The 25,646-nt window shown below is 39.1% G+C and overlaps 1 pseudogene and 2 gene segments (V, D, J or C); all 3 read right to left on the minus strand.

Annotated features, from left to right (window-relative positions):
* LOC125112006 (uncharacterized) lies at positions 1-19,240 on the minus strand (annotated as a pseudogene). The gene is made up of 7 exons (XR_007131011.1): positions 19,170-19,240; positions 18,628-18,918; positions 16,631-16,938; positions 12,347-12,386; positions 5,807-6,136; positions 2,236-2,271; positions 1-611 (listed from the first exon to the last, which is right to left on the minus strand). The product of XR_007131011.1 is annotated as an uncharacterized LOC125112006 (transcript).
* On the minus strand, positions 6,284-24,859 carry LOC125112002 (probable non-functional T cell receptor gamma variable 10). The segment is given in 4 exon segments: positions 6,284-6,998; positions 9,535-9,576; positions 24,265-24,579; positions 24,688-24,859. Coding segments are annotated over 4 exon segments (705 nt in total).
* On the minus strand, positions 22,631-23,367 carry LOC125112003 (T-cell receptor gamma chain V region V108B-like). The segment is given in 2 exon segments: positions 22,631-23,020; positions 23,130-23,367. Coding segments are annotated over 2 exon segments (369 nt in total).
* Positions 24,860-25,646: the final 787 nt, after the last annotated feature.

Genomic DNA, 25,646 nt, shown 5'->3' on the forward strand with positions numbered 1-25,646 from the left:
TGGAGTTTGGATATCTTTTTAATTGATCGTGCCTATTATGAAAATCAAAGAACAGAATTGAAGCAGCAAAGCTGGGGGCTCCAGATGTGTACAGGGAAGGTCAGGGCTATGGTCTGGGTGGAACCCTGAGGGAGGAGACGGGGAGCTGTGCGCTGTGCTGTGTGTGCTCGCGAGGCAAGAGGACTCAGGCAGCTGGAGGAGCTGATGACACTGAGGGACAGTGGTGGGAAAGGCTCCCATGGACCAGCCCTCAGCCCTGCCCCGAGTCATGGCAGAATTCCTTGTTAGACAGTGCAAGGGTCTGTTTGCTCAGTGGTTTGAAAAATCCTTACACAATGCTGACCTAATAGAAAGCTGTACACATTCTCTGAAAGAAGCCAAACCCAGAAAGGAAGTGCTGCTAGATCCTCAGCAGACACTTGTAGAGATGATGATGAAGGAAAGTTGAGCCCTTGGTGGCATCATCTGTCAGGACCTCTTCCAGGTGCTACAGACTGTTGTTTCTCGAAACAGACAGTAGGTGATGATGGCGAAGTAGAGGGCGCTCTTGAGGAGTAGAAGGAGGTAGGTGTAATAGGCAGAGGTGTTTGTGAGCTGCAGCTGCATTGTACCTAGGAGAAGTCACATTAATTAGTTTCAACAGTTCTTTTAGGTTAAGGCATAATGATGGAAGACATGTTACAGTTAGGAGCATGTGAGCCATTACACGTTGTGCATGCAATGAAATTCCCACAGAGAATACAGTCCATGGATTTTTGGTGGTTTTCACACTGGGGTGGGGGTGGGTTTTTTTTAAAAAAGGCATTATATAAAATGGAAGAAAGTGGTTAATCCAAATCTTTTGAAACTTTAGGAGCTCATGCCTCAGTCACCTGTCTTTTCTTGAATGCCTCTTATTTTGGCTATGATGTTATAGGATCATTGCACCTATTTTCCCCTAAAGTTTTGCAAGAATTATAAAATATCAAGCAAAAAAATAACAATTAAGATGGATAAGGCTGGCTACTCAATGGATCACAAGGCTGAGTCTCTTCCCATGGAAATTTCCCTTTTCCATGCTTCATCTTCACAGAGTCCAAACTCCAGAATAATTAACACTTGGTATGGAAAAAGGGATCAGGAGGTGATGTGTTCCTGACTCACTGCCCTTTGTCAGCTAAGGTGTTAGCTGAGTTCCAGGACCCCAATACTGAGCATTAAGGAAGGATCAGCAGGGCCAGAGCCAGTGCCTCTCAATTCACTTAGAATCTTCCACACAGGAAGAAAGAGGCACCACTGAGTACTGATTCTGTGCCAGCTAAATGGATACCCTATGGGAGACATTCCACATTTGAGACCTTATGTCTTCAATAACTGAGGTAGGTTCCTGACTGGCAGATGAGGAAAAGTATTGCTCAAAAAAATGTAAGTAATTTATCCACATTTATGCAACAATAATAAAAGAACTGAGGTTAACACAATATTGTAAATCAACTATACTTCTATATTTTAAAAAAAACTAAAGAAAAAGAACTGGGTTAAAGTTCAGTCTGTGATAATCAGAAACCCAAGCAGTTATACGCCCACCCTTATGTCCATCATGTCTCGAGAGCCTTAGATTTGGGATTTCTTGCTTTATATCTATATCTTAGAGGAGGAATAGAGAACTGAGAAAGTGTGTGAAACACTGATTCAGATGCACTGGACTGAATCCCCAGATCCAACTGTGTGACTTGGTATAAGGGACTTAATTAATTGTAGTTCATTGCCCTCATCTGTATGGTGTGTGTTTGGAGGGGTGGGTAGAATATTGTACCACCTCATATAGGAGTACTATGAGAAGTAAACAGAATATGCACGCACAGCACAGCAAACACTTTCTGTATGTGAAACTCTAGTATCAGTTCCTATTATTATCTGCTATCAATCACCAAAGACACAAAAATCCACAACTTGATATCACCTTTTGTCAGTCATTAGAAACACAAGCCACACAAATGAATGAAGCCAGTATTGAAATAATTCAGAGTCTATCACTGTACCTCTCACTTACAGTCATCTCATACTCAACCCAACATTTACTGTGTTAAGATCACTCCCAGAAAAGATGGATGGACTTAAGATATCACCATCTATTCTGTAACATCCAGAAAATCTTGTTTTTCTACCTTCAGCCATGAAGTTCAAAAGTCAGGTTTATGCATGATAGAAAAATGCTATAGCATGACATAAAGGCAAAGATATATAAAAACTTACCACTTGTATCTTTCAGGCAAACATCTGTAGTGACCTCTACGAGAAATAAAAGCAAGTATTAATGAATTCTCTGTATCTATTATTTGGCAATATGTGTCTCTGGTATATAGGTACACACAGATTGACAGGGAGAATCTTCTAAGAGAAAAGAGAAACATTAAAAATAAGAGCCCTACAAATCCAGGAATAGATGGTTTGAGCCAATATAATTCAGTAGATCTAATTCACATATTGTTTTCTGCACATAAAGATGTTGAAGTTCATAGAGGGTATACCTTTGTTCTTTTTTTTCCCCCACACTCACAGCATATGGAAGTTTTCAAGCCAGGGATCAAATCCAAGCTACAGCTGTGACCCACAGCTTCAGCAACGCCTGATCCTTAACCCACTGAACCAGGCCAGGGATCGATCCCCATGCTTGAAGCACAGACGGCGCCAAATCCTTATCCCACTGTGCAGCGGTGGGAACTGTTATTGTTGTTTTGTTGTTGCTGTTGTTCTTCTTCTTCTTTTAAATCATGACTCAAGGGTAATATGCAAGACCGTCTTGTTTTCTTTCTGGATTTACAGCTCGGTGCTGTGTCTACCCCAATTAAAGTGTTCAAGAAATACTTGTCAAAGAGAAAAATAATCAGTAAAAGTGTGTGCTCTACATCTTCACTACCCATTGCTAACATCGAGGGATGTTCCCAAAAGAAATTCATCAAGTCCTAGAATCCACAACAGAGTCTCATGTTTGAAGGGGTCTGGCTTATGTAAATTCCCCATCTAGTCAAAATAAAACAGCCATACCTTTCCAAATCATGCATATCTTCGATATCCCCAACTCATGTATGTGATTTTCTGTAGTTGTGGTGTTTGTGAGCATATGGATAAAAATATTAATAGGCTAATAGCTTTTGAGTGAATATGGTTGGGCCAGGCACTAGCTTAACTGCTTAACATGAATTATCTCCTTTAACTCCCCAGAGACCCTGGAGTGAGTTGTATGTTGGGGAGAATGCATATTACAAAGGATGAGTAAAGATTAGAGGGTAAGAACTTGCCAGGAGTCACAGCAGTGATGGCAGTCAGCATCAAAGGAACATTGCGGGGGATTAAAAGAGATGAAATATTTATTATGGTAGCTCAGCATTTCAGTGCAATGCTTTCCAGGATAGAAAGATAGACCAAATCATATTTCTAGTTATCTGACTATATAAAACCTAAGGTGAGTGCTGTATTTATCTACAATGAAAAAAAAAAAGGCAAACATTCACACAAAGACAAAATGTCTTTTAAAAATAATAGACTATTTGATGGAGGAAAGTAGAGACAACAGTGGTTGTTTTGGCTTATCTTTTTTCTCCTAGATGTGTTCTTGTCTACATGGTATGGTTTGAGTATGGCATTTTATGCTCTGTAGGAGATCTGTTTTTGGTTTTCTCTAAAAAATGGGTTTAAGATACAGGCATCTCTCACTTTTCAAAAATTTGCTCTATGCCACTTCGCTTTTACAAAAGACCTACATTAATACCTGTTTTTCATAACGGAAAGACATCTGGAGAGAGTTTGCACTTTTATTTAAAAAAGGCTAAAAGCAAACATTGCATGTAGTGTTGGTTCTGCACCCAGGCTTTATAGAGACAACGTGGACCCCCAGCAGCAAGAGCGGCATGGCCGAGGAACCACACTCAGCATCCCAGCATCACACTGCCATAGCATCAGGCTGCCAGAATACTGTGTCTGTGAGGAGCGTCTGTGTCTTAGCTCTATTTACTCTGTGCACCTGTTGGTAAGATGTGTCCAAGATGACTGCATCTTCACTCTATGCCTTCAGCTCAGGAAAGATTTTAAATCTACTCTCAGGCAAGGAGGAAGGCTGTAGCTGTATAGACTTTCAAGTCAATCCCTAGAATGAAAATCTTAGTACACTCATGTTAGATGTTAAAATATACTTAAGAACTGACTTTCATAGGTCTTACAGACCCCTTTCTTTTCCTTCCAGTGAATGCATTCATTATAAGATAAAGAAGAATACCTTGTTACCACGCATGGATTGAGGTCAAAACAAAAGTAACAATTTTTATTCCTAAAATCTGTGAGTGTCCTAAATTGTCTTTCTCCATCAAAGCTGTTCAAAACCTTGTGCTGGATTAGGTTGAGGTCCTCCAAAATCGCTTTACTGATTTGTGCTTCCATGTCATATTTTTATCTTTCATCTTAACAACAAACAAAAACTTCTAAGAAACAACTGCTGGGGCTGAAATAAAAGTTTCTTGAGAGGTATTGACTGATGGCAGGAAATGCATTCATTATGCAGCATGGGAGTAAGTCTGTACATTTTAGATTCATCCAATCTTTAATTACAAAAATTTACATTAAGGTGGCATATAAAGTACAAACCTTAAAAACCTAAGACATAATAAAACCATGGTAATCAAATTATTCTACTTTTTATTGAACTGTAGTCTGGCTCCCTCATATGAACATTATTTTGTCATTTAATAACTCATTGTTACTGGGTTATACTAGGAGTAAAGTGAGGCTGAAGTGAGAGTGACTTTGCTTGCTTAGTAGAACCTTCCTGAAAGATGTATAATTATTTTTATTACTGATACAGTAAGAGCATCAAAAATAAAATCTCTTTTTGTCATTTTTTTAGTGCTAAATTTTTAAGTACTTTGACATACATTGTTTCATTTAATCTATACAACAACCCTAAAATCCATCATTGTGACCTTTATTTTTTATTTTTTTTTGTCTTTTGTCTTTTTTGTTGTTGTTGTTGTTGTTGCTATTTCTTGGGCCCCTCCCGCGGCATATGGGGGTTCCCAGTCTAGGGGTTGAATCGGAGCTGTAGCCACCGGCCTACGCCAGAGCCACAGCAACGCGGGATCCGAGCCGCGTCTGCAACCTACACCACAGCTCACGGCAACGCCGGATCGTTAACCCACTGAGCAAGGGCAGGGACCGAACCCGCAACCTCATGGTTCCCAGTCGGATTCGTTAACCACTGCACCACGACAGGAACTCCCTCTTTATATTTTAGATAATAAAATGAGTTGAGGAGTTCATGCCGTGGCTCAGTGGTTAACAGATCCGACTAGGAACCATGAGGTTGTGGGTTCGATCCCTGGCCTTGCACAGTGGGTTAAGGGTCTGGCGTTGCCGTGAGCTGCGGTGTAGGTTGCAGACGAGGCTCGGATCTGGCATTGCTGTGGCTCTGGCATAGACCAGCAGCTACAGCTCCGATTGGACCCCTAGCCTGGGAACCTCCATGTGCTGAGGGAGCAGCCCTAGAAAAGGCAAAAAGACAAAATAAATAAATAAATAAATATATAAATAAACAAATAAAATGAGTTGAAAATGGTTTAGTAAATGTTTTTCTTTTTTTATGTTTCAAAGGCAATATAATTTTAATTCTATGGGGAAATAGTAGGATATTTATGCCACCATTAAATGTAAAAAAAATTAAGAATGATTTATATTTGTTTTTCATTAATACTTGACAGAAAGGGTGGGGGTATTTTCTTTTAAAAAAGACAAAACAAGAGTTCTGGGAGATTATGTTAAATTTATAATCACATACCTTTGTTCATTGAAGGAAAAAGAATCTCTTGATCAGTTCCTCTTTTGTTATTCTCATGTTTGACGATACATATGTGTTCTTTGTCTGCAGACTTTTGAGTCACCGTCAGCCAGCTGAATTTCATGTACGTGTCGTTAGTCTGGATGACATCTCCCTGCTGGGATTCCAGAACCGTATTGCCATTCTTTTCTTTCCAATATACCTTAATAGCATCAGGGAAAAATTTCTCAAGAAGACAAAGATGTGTCCCAGTGTTATGGAGGTTTATTTCAGCAATCGAAGGAAGAAATATAGTGGGCTTAGGGGACATGTCTGCAGCAAGATTTCTATCTGTAGGGGGAAATGGAATAGAATTGAAAAGAATTATTAGAGAAGCATAAATATTGTGTGGTTTGGAACAACCTAGGGTATAGTGAAAGGAAGCAAAGTTGCCGTTGAAATAGTTCTCACCACGGCCTTTCATCCACAGTAGGTGGTGAGGTTCTTATTATAGTTCTCATTTTCAACAGGAAGAGATGTTGGAGAGGTGATATAACTTTCCCAGAGTCACAGCTGTTCAGGAGCAGAGGCTGGCTCACACCTTAGCTTTGCTTCTTGTCCATTTGCTGAGTTGGAATATGGCTTAAAACTGCCCTGTATCTATACTTGCAGCATTCATGAACACGTCACTTTTCTTAAACCTCTTTTGTTTTATCATAGCCGAAGCTGTTTTAAGGTGGATGAGAGTGGTGGCGGGGATGGGGGTGGGGCAGAAGACCAGGCAACTTTGATGGTTTCTTTACAGGTCAGAATCTTTGGTCGCTTCTAAACTACTTCCCTTTCCTATCTCATCATGTTTTGTAATTTATGCTCTCTTTTCCACATATGTTCTGCAGCTCTGTGGAAGCTCACTCTTCATTTAACTGATTCTGAAAGGCACCATATTTAATTCCTATATAAATAAATGTCAGGAAAGGAATATCATTTTTTAAACAACATGCAGTTGCTTGTATTAATGGGAATCTACATCCATCTTCACTTGACAATCTATCAAGTTGAAATTCAGCTTCCAATGGGAGTCCATGCCCAGTTCTGAAGTGAAGAATTTCTCTTCGTTGATTTCTTATTTTGTACAACTTCTCAATTCCACGTCTGAAATGCACTGGATTTTTCAGGAGGGCAATATTAAAGCTGTACTTCCAGCTTATAGTGCCTTGAATTTAGAAGTGAAATATCAATATTTCCGATATTTCTATTAAAATATATTATTTTCAGAAATGCTCTTAAATATATCTTACCAAGTAATGTACTTACAAGAGTTTGTTTTGTTTTAGAAAATGTTCATCAAGAACACATTTTATTTTGGAATTTCATTTGAAGTTGAAACATGACTAAAAACTCACTAAAAACTCAGTATATATATATGCGTGTGTGTGTGTGTGTGTGTATGTGTATGTGTATATATATATATGTATATATATGTGTGTGTGTGTGTTTTTTGTATGGTCTTTTTAGGGCTGCATCTCCAGCATATGGAAGTTCCCAGGCTAGGGGTGGAATCAGAGCTACAGCCAGTCTACACCACAGCTACAGCAACACAGGATCCAAGCTGCATCTGTGACCTACTTCGCAGCTCATGGCACCACCGGATCCTTAACCCAGGGATCAAACCCACGTCCTCATGGCTACTAGTTGGGTTCGTTAACCACAGAGCCATGACAAGAATTCCTAAAAACTCACCATATTTGGGCTATCCTGTTAGGCTGCTGTACTGCTTGTGAGCTCAACTATTTCTTTGTTTACACATGCTGAATAAAGTGTATATATAATTATTTTATTTTTAAATTTTATTTTTAATTTTATTTCACTTTTTTTTTTTTTTTTTTTTTTTTTTTTTTTTTTTTTTTTAGGGCTGCACCCAGGGCATATGGAAGTTCCCAAGCTCGGGGTCAAATAGGTTGAATTGAAGATTCAGCTGCCAGCCTAAGCCACAACAGCCACAGCAACTTGGAATCCGAGCCGCATCTGCGACTACACCACTGCTCATGGCCATGCCAGATCCTTTGATCCACTGAATGGCACAAACCCACATTCTCAGGATACTAGCCAGGTTCTTTTTTGCTGTGCCACAGCAGGAACTCCCTAGTTTAATGTTAAAAGTTATGGTTCCTGAGTTTTCTTGCAGACATAACATCAAAGGATGTCACTTGAATGCTGGAATGTTACTTGACTATATATTTATTGTTAACCTAGTGATTGAAATTATAAATGTTAGAATCCATTCCAATTAAATTTTCAACTGAAACGTTAATGCTTTACTGATACGTTTTTTGTTAGTTTGTATTTACTTTAATAATTCAATGGGAAATTTCTTAAGAGAGAACTATGTTTCTCCTTTGAGCAAAAAAAAAAAAAAAAAAGGGAAAAATATTCTTGAGAATTTCTGCCTATGCAGCAAATTTCCTGACTTTTATACTAAATCAGGGAGCAAACAAACAAACAATGTTGATTTTTTACTCATATTGTAAATATAATTACGTTACAATGTGCTTATTTTAATTTTATACAGCTCCCTTTTAGTGCAAGTAGTATTTTATTCATAATAATAATGACAGTTAATATTTCTCCAACTGTATATGTATTTTGTTGATCTCGATTTATATGTTCTACTTTTTTTCTTGTCACATTTTAATAAAATAAATACAGATCATTTATATTTAAATAAGATTTTTAATTTATTTTTTCTAACTATGTTTAAGTGACCTTACATCTTGACCATTTTCTTTATGAATTTATTTTTTTTCTGATAAAGATGAAGCCAAAGTTACTGGCTATAAATTTGAGAACCAATAAATATTGACGTAGAAATGATATCAACTAAGATAAGGGATTAAGATTTATTTTTTTGTTCTATGTCATAAAGTATTCATAAGCTATGTTTCAGAACATAGAACAACAACAGAAATTTTAAAAACACACATTTTAACCTCACTTTTCTTGCTAAGTGAGATAAAAGTCCGCTAAGGAGAACAAAATACATCTAAATTCAATCTTTTTGCACGAGGGGGCAGTGATAACACTTTTCATTTGAACAGTTAGAAATGCAACTGTATACATTGGAGAATATCTGTTTTGTCACTGTTATAGACTTCAAATAACTCTCTGTACTGCATACAATTCTCTTTTAGTAGGTGTAGGTACATCTATCCAGGACCCATCACATTTTAGCCATTATGCCAATTCAAACTATCTCATTCAACTCCAATACAACCACTGCTGGATCCATACTGTTATCCCATTTTATGGATTAGGAAACTGAGGCCAGAGAATCTTTAAGTCCACATAAGCAGTGATAAGTGATAAGACATAAGTGATGGACCTGGAGCTCCAGGTCAGCCTGACTCCAAAGCCCAGGCTCCTTGACAACACACTTTCCCCATTAGAAGAGCAAATGTATCAACTCACAAAACTTACCTATAGTAACACACTTCAGCCTTGGGCCAAACACATACATATGAGCACTTTCTGTAAGTTCACATGCACACAAATGAACTCCTATTACAGTGTTTACACTAGTATCTTTGCTGTCCTTTACTATAAGTATTTGCTTTAAAATTCTTCTAAGTTTTCTAGATACCATCATATTCCTGCTGTTTTTTCTAAATATCCTTAACCATTATTCCAAAGTAATTGTTTCTTCCCTCCTTCTAAAAACTTTCTTAAAAATATTGCATTCTTCTGATACCTACCCGTAACAGCAAGTTTTGTTCCATCCCCGAAGACTTTTACGTAATAAGGCCACAGTGATTCAATCTATATCAAAAACTTTACACAAATTTAGCTCCTCTGATTTCTTTAGATCCTGCTGGAAGTATAACAGCCTCTGATTCAAGAAACCAGGGTTCTGTTTCTGGCTCATTTTGCTCCTAACAAGTTCTATGGCTAAACAAATCAAGTAAGCCCAAGCCTTATTTATTTGAAAGCAATGATCTTAATGTAAATCAGTTTAACATCCCTACCAATGCTGAAGTGAGACCAAAAGAAAACAAGATTTGAAAAGTGATTTGATTTATAATAGTATGGAAATAAGAGATTATAGTAATAATTATTATCATCATGACTATTAGAAATTTGTGTTGATTATGTGGTCCAATGTGATATTTTAATCTCATGAGACCAAAACATGCTCCATTTTATCATTTAATAAAAAATATGTACTCCACTACATATTTTCCTACTTTCTTTGTTCCTTTTTATTGACTTCTTTTTATTGAGCTAGACCCTGACACATATAACGCTCCTACTTTTGAGCATAAAATCTGATCCCATGCTCCTTGCTAGATCATCATGGCCTTTTTTGTTCTTTTCCCTTTGTGACTTTGATCTTCTATTTTTATTATGTGTTCTGCCTGTATGTGTGTTTTCTGTTTCAGGTCTTCTCAAATAGGCTTTGGAAGCAAGAAGTTTGAATAGATGACAAATCGTTTGTGCATTATAGATTGCTACCTTTTACGCCCTGAGGATTGATAATTTAGTAAGGTCTAACTATGATATGACATGAGAAATAGGAGAATATGTTTGCAAATCCTAGATCTATGATATAGATGAAAAACATACAAAATTCAGACTAAAAGTGCCAGGACATAAGATGAGGCTTTCTTTTCCCCAAATTATCCCTCATAAAAAAGGGTTTGACTATGTTTCAGTCCTTGTGCAAACTGTCTTTTTTTTTTTTTTGTCTTTTTGCCTTTTCTAGGGCCACTCCTATGGCATATGGAGGTTCCCAGGCTAGGGGTCGAATTGGAGCTGTAGCCACTGGCCTACACCAGAGCCACAGCAACATGGGATCTGAGCCGCGTCTGCAACCTACACCACAGCTCATGGCAACGCTGGATCCTTAACCTACTGAGCAAGGCCAGGGATGGAACCCGCAACCTCATGGTTCCTAGTCGGATTCGTTAACCACTGAGCCACAAGGGGAACTCCCAAACTGTCATATTAAAAGATGCTCTTCTAATACTCTGCTTTGATAAAAAGTGTATGCAGACAATGTGTCAACATGAAATGAAAGCAGATAAAGCTGGTTTTGGAGTATTCATATTATTTAGTAAATATTACTTGGGATTGAATCTCTACAATTTTGCTTACCTTGCATGAGTATAGAAAAACAGAATAAATTCTATGAATGCTTTCCTTTTATTTCATAAATGGGTAATTTTTTCTTTGAGTAAAATATACAATGGTATCATCATATGACGATCACAAAATAGTGAGGCTCTGAGATGACTTAGAAAGTTGCTCTAAGGTAGATGTTTTAAATGCCTTTTTAGGGTCTCAACAAAATTTTTTACAAACTACGTGGGCAAAAAAAGCAGTATTTCTCAACTGATATTTGTATTAATGTAATATTTAACTTTATAAGTTTAATATAAATAAATCAAATATTGCAGTTGGATATTTGACCTTTCTCTCTGTCCATATAATTGTATATGTTCAAGTTGCAATAATAATAATAGTAATAACTTTTTTTTTACTTACAGATAGTGCAACTGGAAAATGAGAGGTCACTATATTCAGGCTAATAATATTTAAGATAATGTTTATTACATCTTAACTATTTTTAGAAGCAGGTAACCATTACATAGAAACTGAGCAAATTTTTAAGTAGTGACAATTTGTTCTAAAATGACCTAAGACTAGATGGTAATTAATACATTTAAAAGTACTCCTGATATCATAAAGAATTCCAATGGGTAAATGAATAATAATTTGAATTCTGGAGAAGGAATTGACTTTTTTTAAATCATCAGCCATGTTCCGACAGTTGTGGTATGTAATTTTCATTTTTAATTTCTTTTGTCACAACATCCATTTGAGATGGTTATTACACAGATGTAATAAATGAATGGAAATATATCAAACTGTTAACAGTGATAAGTTCAATATAAAAATTTAATTTTTCCAACTATTTTGCATAATGTGAATATTTTTTTAAAGTATAAATAACCAGTGAATCAAAATTTATTTGCTAAAGAGTGATCATACAGATGGTGATGGACCCAGGATCAAAGTCCTGATGTTCTATATTATTCACTTTAGGAATTATTTTGCACTGCTGTTAAAGATGAGATGAAAATCAATAATATAGATTTTTCTGGATTTGGGGAGAAAAGAGGACAGCGTTTATCTAAAACCACAGAAAAGAGATAAATAAGAAAAGCGTTTCTCCCTTAGAAGCCCATCTACAAGAAAAGCATTTTGAACCAACAACTTAACAGTAATGGATTACAGACATGGTCCTCAAAACACTTTAATTACTGTTTTTTGATAAGTCAAATTTCTAAAAGTAGCATTTCAACTGCGTACAAGCAGGGAAGTGAAAAGGCCATTTACAAGATAGTTTTGTTTCCAGGTACAATGACCAGTAGGTGCAAAATTACTCTCCATATGCTGAGGCCAGGAATGTGGCACTCAGATAAAAGGGATCCTAGACTATTTTTTCAAAAAACATCTATCACATTTTCATTACTAAGTTAAAATAGAAAAAAAAATGTTACTTACCAGGGGGAGTTACTATGAGCTTAGTCCCTTCTCCAAATATCTTGATCCAGCGTGAGCTATCACACTGGTTAAAGCTCCTATAAAAACCTTAGCCTTCTCCTAGCTTCATAACATGACTAGCAGTTTTAAACCTTTCTTCTGGTAATTTTATCTCCTGGGTTCTTTTGAAAGTCCTTGAATATAGGCTTCATGGCATCTGATATTTAATTTTCCTCAGGTCCATCCATTTAAATGGACCAAAGTGTCTTTCTACCACAAAGGAGTAATCATTGAAAAGTAGTGGTAGGAAATGGGAATCATAAAAGCAGAAAAAGCAAAGATCAGTGCCAGCTGGTCAACTAACACGTTTCTAAATTACCAGGAAAAGTATTCAGAGAAATAAGGCTTTTTTTTTTTTTTTTTTAAATTTCCAGGTATTCCGTTGTGTTGACACTGCTCAAAGACTGCATCAAAGAGCAGGCTTTTCTGTTCTCACAAACACCAGTCCTGCTCCATTAGTGTTTGGGGGATATATTTCTGAGAGGAGGAAACTCTTCAGTAACTGAAAATGTAACTATGTCAAGATATACTGAGAAATGTGAAAAGTTTTGCTTTTTTCATAAAGCCATTTTTACACTGAGCAACAGGAGTTTTACAAAGGCAAAGTCAAAGGAGAAAATAAGTTCTAGGATAACTTATTTTTTTCCTAGGATAAAATAAGAATTTATTGGCCAGTGGGGACCTGCTATATAGCCCAGGAAACTCTACCCAATATTCTGTGATAACCTATATGGGAAAAGAATCTGAAAAAAGAATGAGTGTGGGTATATGTATACCTGAATCACCTCGTTGTATACCGGAAATTATCACAACATTGTAAATAAACGATACTACCAAAAAACTTTAAAAAAATGAAAACAAAGAATTGGTGGATTCCTTATTTCAAGTAGGAAACTAGTTGGGTCGTTAGTTGTAGGCGAACTTGGAAAGGGAAGAGGAGATGCCTTTATTTAATACCTAATGTTTCACAAGGAGAATGTTTACCTTTTACAGTATTTCAAATAAGCTTTTTTTTAAAAAAATAAGAATTAATGATGAGGTCTTACTGAAGGTTTTAGGAAGGAAAGCAACATGATCAGATCTGTGCTTTAGGAAGATAATGTAAGAGCAGAAAGATGGGTTGGTCAGGGGAGCAATCCTAGCGGAGCAGACACATTTCAGAGACGGTTGCCATAAGCCACCGAGAGGCATCCGAAGACCCAGGTTATTGTAGTGACAGTGGGGCTGGATGGAAGGGCGGGTGCAGTAAATATTAACAGCCATGTCAGGATCTCTAAAGAATTCACATGTGATAAATCAAATTACATTAAGGAGGTTGAACGTGAAGAAAAAGATCAGATTCACATTCTACCACTTCCACTCCTGGCGATGTGTCTTTCAGTACATCTCAGAGCATCAGTTTCCTCATCTTTAAAAGAGAGGTGATAATATCTCTTTCTCAGCACGTTTCTAAAGTTAGCATGAGCTAATGTGTCTAGAAGCGATGATACAGTCGTTTGGGAACAGAGAATTCACTTTCTTGGAAGAATGGAAAAATCTGAGTGCTGCGTAGGACCAATAAATCAATAATTTTGCTTATAAGCCTGCTTTATGTAACACATGCAAACTTACCACGTTCGGAGGTGACCAACCAAGGCAACTTAAATTCTACTTCAGTGTGAGGAATGAATTCATAAAAATACAAATGAGAAGCAAGTGAAGTAAAGAACAAGTTTCAAATAAATTGCTTGAAGTTTTGCCCCCACTTTTTCAGGTGTGATAATGATTTCACAGCTGACCACCAACAACTGAATTTGGCCGATAATCAAAAGTTATGAATCTCATATTATAATTATTGTTAGGATTAAGTGGTTATTACCCTGCACGTGTCAGCTGGAAAATATGAGTTTCTACACTTGCACTAAGTCAGATTTGGGGGGTGGTGTTGGGAGTTCTCTGCCTTGGATCTAAGAGGTTTGGTGTGAGGCTCTGTCTTTTTTGTGGTGGTGGTTGTCTTTTGGGGGCTGCACTCACAGCACAAGGAGGTTCTCAGGCTAGGGACTGATTCGGAGCTGTACCTACCAGCCTACACCATAGCCAGAGCAACACAGGATCTGAGACACATCTGAAAACCTACACCACAGCTCGCAGCAGTGCCGGATCCTTAACCACTGAGTGAGGCCAGGGATTGAACCTGCATCCTCCTGGATACTAGGCAGATTCGTTTCTGCTGAGCCATGACAGGAACTCCTGGGGCTCTGTCTTGACAGCCAATTCCATTCTCAGACAGCATGCCACAGGGTCTGGTATGGGTTGTGGTTTACTTCGACCAGATGAACCCAAAGTTCCCAGGGTCTCCTGTCTTCTCCTTTCAGGTCTCATATCATGGGAGACTCCTCAAGAACTGTCACATCCTCTCATTTCTTTTTTCCTCAATCTCATAGAAAACCAAAGATATGGAAAGTCAAGAAAACATCATCTTTTGACAAAATATCCTTGTCATGGTGTTAAATCACAGAACTTTGTCCTTTACTGAAAAAGGAAAGTTTGGGGGGAAATAAAGTGATGAGACCTCCTTGTCAACCCAGGTTCCAAGTCAGCGGTGGCATAGATTTAAAAAATAAGAGTCAGAGAAATAGAGTGGGGATCAGGGGGCTACCACCTTCGAGAGGCAATAGCAACCCTCTGAGCCAGGTCATGATTTTTATTTGCTATTTTCTACTTCATTGTACCTACAGAATCACGTATGTCATTTACAATGTTACTGATCAAAGCTACAGATATGCAAGGCACAGACCCTTTGCATTCATAGATGCTATAAATGATTAACTCTCCAGAGAAAGATTATATTGTTTATGCTTAAGGCTATTATGCCCTTTCCTCCAACTCTCTTAGGGTTCTGGTCATGAGAACAAGGATCTCAATGGCTTTCCATCAGCAACATCTGGAGTATTTGGCAACTTGCTTTCAAGCAGCCACTCGTACAATGTACATTTCCCATCTCACTCCCTTTCCCCCAGGGATCTGGGAAAGTCTTATATATTTTTCAAGCCTAGATTAGCATCATTTTTCAAGCGCCGTCTAGTTTCTTTGATTCACTATGGTCTGTATACATGCATATCTGGCAAGCCTCCAACAATAAAGGAATGGGATTAGAGTCAATCATTTTATCCTGGCTACCTCTTAGAAATACAAGAAGTGACGTATTTTAGCTATATTGTAAGGGTATAGATTTTGTTGCTATTACTGTTCTTCATGTCATTTTTCAAGTCTGGCCACTAAAAACTGCGAAAAACAGGTCAGGGCTGCCAAACTTGGGACAAAGTGCACAACCATCCAGTTAGGGTTGATCCCAGATCCCAGATGGAAGAGCAGGAAAGTTAGGTCTTGTTTGGGCAGGTTCTTAGGTAAATGGCAAAGAATTTACATGAAGAAACCAGCCTCCATGCTTGATGTATGTAATAGGAAAACTATTCCAATTATTGAGGATTTCAGAACAGATAGGAAGCTGCAGAAATGGATAGGAGTAAGTATCCATCAGGGCTGGTGGTGGGGAACAGGGAGGTAGGAATTCCCACTGTCACGCAGCAGGTTTAAGGATTCAGCACTCTCTCTGTGTTGATTCAATCCACGGCCCCATGCATTGGGTTAAGGATCAAGTGTTGCCAGTACTGTGGTGTAGGTCACAGCTGCAACTCAGGTTCGATCCCTGGCCCAGGAACTTCCATACGCCAAGGGTGCAGCAAAAAACAACCACCACCAAAAAAAAAAAAAAAAAAAAATCCAAAAAACAAGGAGGTAGATGAAGCTGGGAATTCATCCACTGCTGACTTTTTCCCTTCTAAAAGGTACATAACTTTCATCCAAGTCAGATCTGATTGGGTTCTTGGGACATCACTTATGAAGGCATGCCATCATTGTTATAGCTCCCTTTGAGAAAAATGCAATTGTGATGAAAGGAGTTCAATGTGAACCCCTAGAGCGGCAGGAGAAAGCACTAGTCTGAGAATCTGAAATGCAGGTGTGCCCTACATCCATGGTTAACCAGCTTTGCAAAAGTCACTTGCCATCTCTGGGGCCCCAGCTTCCTCATCTGAAGTGTGGGCACTGGACTAAATTTGTCCCAAGAGCCCTTACTGTTCTCACAACTATGAACCCATAATTAAAAGAATTAGGGAGTCTGTTGTGGTTGCCCAAGTGTGAGAGGAGTTGGGGGTTAAGTAAGAGAGAAAGTTTTCTTACAGGTGCCTTCTGACTCTATGACACTGTGAGATCCTAGCAGGCACAGTAGTAGGTGGCTTCATCAGACTTGACAACGTTATTGATCACCAGGTAAAAGATCCCCTCGTCCTTCGTAACTGTCTCCAACCTGGAGTTAGGCTCATCTAGCTGGTAACTGTTGGTTGAGCCATAAAGGATTCATTTCAGGGGTTCCCCTTCTTTCTGTTGATACCAGTGCACAATGGCATTCTTGAGAGGAACCCCAGACAGCTTGCAACTTATCTGCACTATTCTGTCTAGTCTTCGGGTAGAGCTGAGTTGATCCTGAGAAATTCTCATTTTGGTTTCTCCATCTGAAAAGCAAGGAAGGCAACCAAAGGCACTTACAATTTTGACTCTGGACACACACACAATGAAAATTCAAGAAAGGAGAAAAGTCAACCTACAAACCCAAGCCAAAGACACAAGGAAAATCCACATGGTTCGCACTATTAGTGATGGGTAAAAGTAGGGTGTGAATACGGAGAGAACAAGAGGTGCAGTGGCAGCCCTGGTTCTGTGGAGGCAGGGATGGGGGAGGAAGGTTTGCTTTAGAACCAATGAAAGTTTTTCTCAAGATCTGTTGTAGTGTTACTTTTATCATGTTCCTGGTATAAAGAAGCTTTCAGATGCCTGACAACCTCATCAAAAACACTTATAAGTTAATGTTAATATCACCTGGGGAGCAATGTTCTCTCATTTTTCTTGTCTTGTCTTTCTTTTTGTTTTTGTTTCTGTTTTTGCTATTTAGGGCCGCACCTTCGGCCTATGGAGGTTCCCAGGTTGATTCGGAGCTGCAGCGGCTGGCCTATGCCACAGCAACAGCAACACAGGATCTGAGCCACATCTGCAACCTACACCACAGCTCATGGATTCTTAACCCACTGAGCAGGGCCAGGGATGGAACCTGCATCCTCATGGATCCTAGTCAGGTTCATTAACTGCTGAGCCATGATGGGAACTCCCTCTTACTTTTCCTTGCTTCAAATACACTTATCCTTGGGCTCATTTTCACTCCCTAAGTTATAGATTTCTCACCACATTTTCTGAGCATGTGGGTTGCTATATGTGGCTGTCATGAGAATTAGAAGGAAAATTTTGTATATAGTAATAAATGAGGTAAAAACCCAACATCGTTTTGCAGAAGTTTGTATATTATACAGATCATTAGTTTGCAGAAAATTCAGAGCTGGGTAAATAGTAACCATTACTGTAGTTATTTGCCTAGGATACTAGGCACTGAAAAAAATTTCCCTTGGTTTGTTACCCTATCTTTTCCTAGACACAATTCTTAATTTTTCAGCATTAAAGCTATATGCTGTACTGTTGCTTGGAGGACAATGTAAGATGTGATTTTAAAGAGGTCCTATGTTCCTCTTTCAGTTGCAATGGCTCAATGAAGTGGTTTAATCATAGTAGGAAAGGACACTGACTTGTTGCACACTGTGCTGAAACTTGCCTATGTGAACGTCCTTCCGCCCTCAGCCACCTATGTGGTTGTTGGCGCCATGCCCACCTAAAATGGAGAAAACAGAAATAAAGGATTCCACAACTCTCTAGATCGTGTTATCAGTAAGGGGCTGCACAGGAATTTGAAACCAGTCCTACGTCATTAAAAAGGACTTGCATCTCCCATCACCCATTCATTCATTCATTCGTTCCAAGCCAACACATTACATTGAAGCACTGGATTATGGCTTCCTTCCCAGGAGGCTTCTACAGATGGTGAAGCAGAGACAATCTGGGGAACTTGCAAAAGCCAGCCTATGCCCCAGAGGTGAGAATGGACGATAAAGTGACTTAACTGGAAGAAGCCTCACATGTGGGCTCCTTGAACTTGCTCAGACCTTGCTCAGGACACATGTGCATGAGGAAAGCCCTCTGCGGGAGGTAGAAAGGAGGAGGTGGGTGTTTGCACAGGTGCAATGACATGGGAGGGTTTTTGCTCAATGGCAGTGGCGTCATTCCCCATAGTGTATTCCAGCAAGCACAGTAGTACAGACCTGTATCTTCCTCGGTAACTCCGTGTATCCTGAGGTTCACCAATGAATTGCTCAGCCATTTTCTTGCTTCATATTTTTCCTCACTAATCCCTTGCTCGTAGACAATATTTTCATTTGAGGAAATATACAGAATTCGTTTTAGGGGCTGGTTGGGCTTCTGCCGGTACCAGTGTGTGTATACGTTCCTCTTTAACGTATCTGTTTTTATTTGGCATTCAAGAAATGCTGTATTTCCCCTTTTCTTGGTAATGGATGCTACGGGGTGTGTTGTTAGGATATCTCCACTTGTGTCTGCAAGAAAAGCAAGAGGAAAAATTAGTGAAATTTTGATGTTCATTACATAGTATACTTTTGTTCTCTATTCATGAAAAGCATGGGGACTGTTGTTTACATTGTCTTCCTGACAAATTCAGGGCAATGGCGAAATTTGTCAGCCTGGTTTGAATGACCATGTGGGTATTGTCCTCCTGAAAGATTTGATGTGATTGTCCATGATCTGTCCCTTGGAATGAATGAGATACCCCTTGGGTAGAGCCACTCACATGTCCAGACGGAGGCCACCACAAAGACCTGGGGCAGGAGCCACATGCTGCCAGCTCTTGTCAGGAGAGGTGATTGAGTAATGAGACGAGTGCAGAGCAAACTGGAGGGCTGATTCAGTGAGAGGAAGTGGTGCTCAAACACACCAGGTAAGACTATAGACTTCAGGGCAAGCGCTCAGAATAATTCTCAAAACATCCTGCAGAAATCAGTCTGCTAATTCATCAGCAGATTTCTCTCATTACTGAGTGATTTTTACCAACCAATGGTGTTGGTGTAAGGGAGCCTTCCTTGTTAAAGGACTAAAGTCCTTTGCTGGTCTAACAGAGATAATGAGAGTGAGAGAGAGCAGGGGAGGCAAGAGGGGGAGGAGGGAGGGAGAGGCTTAAGGTCCACACATGATAAGCTTCACGGGTAACTTCTAATCTACTGTCACTGACCCTCATTACACTGTATCAGGCGATCACACATGTAAGCTAAAGAGAGAGGTTACTTGAGTATGACCCTACTCTTACTTTAGATAAGCCAACTAAAGAAGATATTTCACATTCTCTTCTTTTTGACTGTGACCATTAAATGGGAACCTTAGAGATGCTGTGCCCTAGGAGTGCCTTAATATACCTTAACAACAAAAGCTAGTCACTTATGATGGAACATGATAATGTGAGAAAAAAGAATCTATACATGTGTATGTAACTGGGTCACCATGCTGTACAGAGAAAATTGACAGAACACTGTAAACCAGCTATAATGGAAAAAAAAAAATAAAGAACATTATATAAAAAATAAATAAAGGAGTTCCCGTCGTGGTGCAGTGGTTAACGAATCCGACTGGGAACCATGAGGTTGCGAGTTCGGTCCCTGCCCTTGCTCAGTGGGTTAACGATCCGGCGTTGCCGTGAGCTGTGGTGTAGGTTGCAGACGCGGCTCGGATCCCGCGTTGCTGTGGCTCTGGCGTAGGCCGGGGCTACAGCTCCGATTCGACCCCTAGCCTGGGAACCTCCATGTGCCGCGGGAGCGGCCCAAGAAATAGCAGCAACAACAACAACAACAACAACAACAACAAAAGACAAAAATAAATAAATAAATAAATAAATAAAAATTTAAACAATAAAAAACAAAAGCCATTGTTATTTGCTATTATAAAATGAGCATATACTCGATATGGATCATAATGAAAAGAAACAGAAGAGAAGTCAATTGCTTTTTGTCATATCACATGGAGACAACTGCTTGTCCTGGTTCACAGTTGATGCATTCTCTTAACAGGTTTGGATGTGATGTCACATTTTTGATTAAATTTATCTCAAGTATTCTAAAAGGTTTTAGTTATAGTTGTTGCAATTTTAAGTGCTACTATTTTTTAAATTTCTAATTGTTAACTGCCCATATAGAGGATTACCATATATTTTGCATCTCTCTACTTTATAGCTGTTAGAATACTGCATTTTGTGCATGTTCCATGATTTATCCAACTAATCTCCTGTGTTTGGATATTTATATAATTTCTAATGTTTTGCAGCTTACACAGTGAAAAACCTCAAGCATATGAATCTTTATATAATTGAAGTTGTTCCTTCAGGATGAATTCCTAAAAGTGTTTTTTGCTAGTTTGAAGGGTAAATATATATGAAGTTTCAGAATATATATATATACATATATATACTTTCAAATTCCCCTACAGAAAGTAGTATTTTACATTCTTACCAGCAATGTATAATCGTGCCCTTTGCCTTTCTCAGCCTAATCAACCAAATGCATTGTCAGAGTTAGATTCTTTCCAGCCTCATGGGTGAGAAATGGTATCTCAATATGGTATTAATTTACATTTACCTTATGGTAAGTAAAGTTGAACATATTTTAAAAGACTTAAGAGCTCTTTTTTGTATCTCTCCTCATGAATTTGCTTTTCATGTATTCTTGTCACTTCCCATAGGATATTTTTAAAGTTTTTCTTCCATTTTTGAAATATTTTCCGTTTTACGGATAATAGTCCTTCATCTGCTGAACAGGCTAGAAATATTTTCTAATGGTTCATCATTCATCCTTTGATTTAACTTATGTTTCTTTTCACTAATCAGGCTTTGTTTTAGTTTTGATGTGATAAATTGTATCAATTTTTTTTATTGCATCTTGAATTTTAGTAATAGTTACAGACTCATTCCCTAAACCCATGTTGCATAGCAGGGGCTTGAAATTTTTTTTTCTTATGGTGGGTCAGATAACAAATGTTTCAAGGTTTGTGTGCCATAAAGAATCTCTTTTCATTACTTGCCTCTACCTTTCCACCTCAAAAGCAGTCACAGACAATATGTCAATATATAAGCATGGCTGAATTCCAGAGGGGTCAGGAGTAGAAGTCCTATTAGGAGGTATCCTAAAAAAAGATGCCCTAAAGGAAAATAATTATTTTGCATTTCTTTATGTTATTTCGAAAAATGAGAAACTTCTATTCTGGATTTTGTTTGATTTTTTGCATTGCTTTTATGTTGTTTTATATTTTGTTTTTATGTTTTCCTATTGTTTTATATTTTGAAAGTCAGTTCAGCCATGGAATTCCTATTCCAGGAAGACAACACTTCAATCCAGACAGCATAGAATAGTAATTGATTAGTTTTAGCAATAATTTAGTGAATGGGAGTTTGTTTCTCTTCATGTGGGAGCCGCAGACTAGATGCCATTTCTACTGCCTGTGTTTGAGAGACAAGAAAACACCATGATTTACAGACACAGACGCTGAAGTCAGAAAGCAGCCCTCCACTCCCATTCAGTAACTGTGACAATGAAGGAAAGTACATATCCATGCCTCTGTTTCCTCATCTATAAAGTGTGATCAATGTCAACGGATTGTCCCAAGCTTGGGAAACTGATACTCAAAGGATTTAGAACCATGTCCGAGAAAGAGCAACATCTCTGAATAAATGGCCTCTGTGATGCTCATCAGCCTCTCAGCAGACTCCCAGGGAAAAAGATCCTGAGAGGAATATCCACCTCTTGTCTGATCACCTAATGCCCCCAGGAGATCAGAGGCCTTGCCAAAGGAAGTGCGCTGGCCAGGCTGTTCCACAAACCCTCAGTGACAGTGAACATGAACCCCCGTCCTGGAAGACGGTACAAGAACCCCATCCCACCTTCATCCCAGTATGGCCTGAGAGTGTTGATGAAACATGGGATTTGGGGTTTAAAAAGTCATTTTATCTTGCTAAGCCTCAAATTACTAGCATTTACGCGGAAACAAAATGAACATTACATGACAACCACGTTGTGATGATTACATAAGATGTAATATCAGCAGCATGTTTCCTGGCACTGGATGATTTCCTCTTTGAGTCTGAGACGTGTAACTTTCAAGTAATCTCTGGATTGCAAAAAAAAAAAAAAAAAAAAAGTACAAAACTCGATTTCTGTAATGAGAGGCTCAGGCAGGGCTCCCAGCTGTGCAGCCTCTGCGGTTGCCCATATGAGGATGTGGGTGGCACCTACCTAGAGATGGTTCTTGTGTTCTTGAGGATGTTATCTAAGAAATTCTACTGCTGTGGATAAAACCAGCTTGCACAGTAATATGTGGCCTCATCTTCTTGCTCCAAGAAATTTATTTTCAAGGTGGCCGTGGAAGTGGAAGCAATTTTTCTTGCCTCAAGTTTGTTTTTCTTCCCTCCTAAGTGGCTTAGAGTAAAGACTGTTACATGGTATATGAGATGTTCCATACCCTGATCTGATTTATGCCGGTACCAGTGAATGTATGTGTCGTTAAAATTTTCAGAGGACACCTTACAAGCTATGAGGGCACTCTTCTGTCTTGCTGCAGTAATTGATATTTCAGGTTGCTCCAACACTAACATCCCAAGGCCAACTGCAAGCAAAAAAGAGAAATTCTCATAAACAATTGACATGTAAACAGGCAACAGTAAAGAGCTTCTTTAGTCTTTCCTGTAGACTCATTGGGGGTGGGGGCAACTCACCAGCCCAGAAAAAGGAGAAGACGACTGCTTCCAGAAGTGCCATTGTATCACCAGACTGGATCCCAGCGAGGAGGTAAGAAAGTGAGGGCTCTGTTGATAGGAGGTCTCAGGCCAATGGCAAGAGAACTAGGCTGGCTCTGGTGTCTCAGGAGAAGCGGTGAATAGCATGGGGTGGGTCTCTGTGTTTCTTCATGATCTGTTACAGATGTGAGCACTTCTGGTTTCATGGGTGTTTCCTGTCTCTGAGTGCTGAGCAGAAGGGGTAACAGGGCTCACAATCTAGAAAGAAAAGCCTGAGATGAATGCACACATCTAGATCTGGGGCAGGAATAGTTCTCATCTCCATACAACCAGTTCCTTAAATTCTATGCTGTAGTAACATTGCTTCAGAAATATAAGGACACCCCTGCTGGGTTCAGCCCTGATGTCTATCTTTCTGTGACCTGCTGGCGATCCTGGACTTGGGTATGAAATCTGACCTTTATTTTTCTGTAAGACTCCAAAAAAATTAGATGCTGGAACGTTGCTTTGACATTATTTAATATGCCATGTGCGCAAGCACTGGATATATATTTTTTTGGTGTTTTTTTTTTTTTTAATTAACTGAGATGGAAACTACAACTCAGAGAAATCACCCTGTGTTTATAATCAGGTACCTTCACAAAAGAACTGGACTGCAATTGCTAGTGGTTGCCTGAGACAGAGCAAGCTATGGAAATCAGCTTCTCATTCTGGACCTGATAACAGTCTCATGAACATGGTAACGGTGGAGCATGGCAATGCCCTCTCTCAACCTGTACCTTGCCCACATATACAAGCCTCTCAATATTGAGATGAGGGACAGTGGTACAGTCTGTGTGCCCTCGTTCTCCAGACAAGATTTTAATTCCTAGTGATATAGTGTCAAATAAAGCTTTGAAAGCACACCTCCTGGGATCGGTTGGAAGGTAACGGGCAAGCAAGATCCAAGAGGACTTCTGGAGAGCTCAGGAAGCTGCAGAAGAGGAGAGGCTGAGGCTGGAAGCTCGGGTGAGGGCCTGGCGTGTGGTTGCTACTGTTGGCAAGGATGTGGTTGGGCACGGACCCAGGGAGGGGATCTTGTATGGATTGTCTCCACAGTTCTAGTACTGTGAGTTCCAGCCAGCACAGTAGTAAATGCCTACATCTTCTTTTTCTATGAAATTTACCGTAAGGGTTGAAGTGAACGTTTGAGAATTTTTCCTTGCCACAACTTTGTTGCTCTTTCCACCTATTTGGTTTTGAGCTGGTGCTGTTACCGAGGTCACGTAAATCAGATGCTCCAAAGCCTGATTTGTTCTCTGCCGGTACCAGTGAACAGCTTCTGTTGGAAAATTCGTGCTCTCTATCTTGCAATTTATGTCGACACTTTTCTTTACTTCTGTGGACACAGATATCTGGGACTGCTCCACTCTGGATAAGCTAAGTCCAACTGCAAGTAAAAGAAGAGAATTTCCAATGAAGTTCTGATAATGTAAGAAACATCAAAGAATTCCTTTGTTCACTCATCTAGACTTGAAAGAGTCAAGGAATAACTCACGAGCCCAGAAGGAGAGGAAGGTAAATGCTTCCAGCACTGACATTCTGTCTGCCTGCCGGACTGTATAAACTCAAGGAGAAAGAACGTGGGACCTGGTGGCTGGGTGCCCCAAGTCAGTGGAAAGAGGGCATGGCCTGAAATGTGAGGGGAAGGAAGTGGTGGGTCTAGCGGGTCCTTGGGCTTTTAGTGCTAGCTGCAGGCTGCTCAGGTCTGAGCTTCCTGTTTTCTGTGGGGCTTGTGCTTGCTCTGCTGCTTTCCAGATAAGGCTAGTGGTCTCTGGAGGGCTATTTGGCATGAATGTGAGGGGGCCCTGGAAGCATCTTCATTTCTGTGGAAACTGGAATGGTTTATACTCACCTAGGCACTATTTTATTTCTAAGCTATGGTATTGTAAGATATTGCGTGTTTAATAAACACTGAAATTTCTTAAAATTTAATCCCTTTTTAATGAAAAAATGGTGATTTCAAGTTAAAGACAAACAGGGAAGCATTAAAAAAACCCTTGACCCCAAAAGTAAAACATTGACTTTTATAGTAGAAAATATTTAATGAGCATTTTCTTTCTATTTGTTAGGTTCTTTTTCCTAAATGTTTTTCGTCTCACACTAATTGCAGGATATTGATGTTGCTAGTTCTCACCTGATCAGGAAAATGAGGTTCAGAAGAGTGATGTGACTCAACGAAAATCACCCAACTCATGGGTGGCACGTGCTGGTAAAATGCTCATTGAAGAAATTCAGAAAAATAGTGTAAAGATGATAATAAAATGCCTGTGATCATATTACCAAGACCAACAACTCTTATCATTCTAATGTTTTAAGTGCTGAATTGCTTTTTTGCACATATATGGCTATTAACACAATGTTGTGGTGTATAAATATAAGTTATTCAAAGTCTCTTGTTTGGAGAATTTATTCTATTTACATTTAAAGTAGTTATTGATTCATGTGTACTTATTG

The sequence above is a fragment of the Phacochoerus africanus genome, chromosome 11 (genome assembly GCF_016906955.1).
Source record: "Phacochoerus africanus isolate WHEZ1 chromosome 11, ROS_Pafr_v1, whole genome shotgun sequence".
Taxonomy (NCBI): domain Eukaryota; kingdom Metazoa; phylum Chordata; class Mammalia; order Artiodactyla; family Suidae; genus Phacochoerus; species Phacochoerus africanus.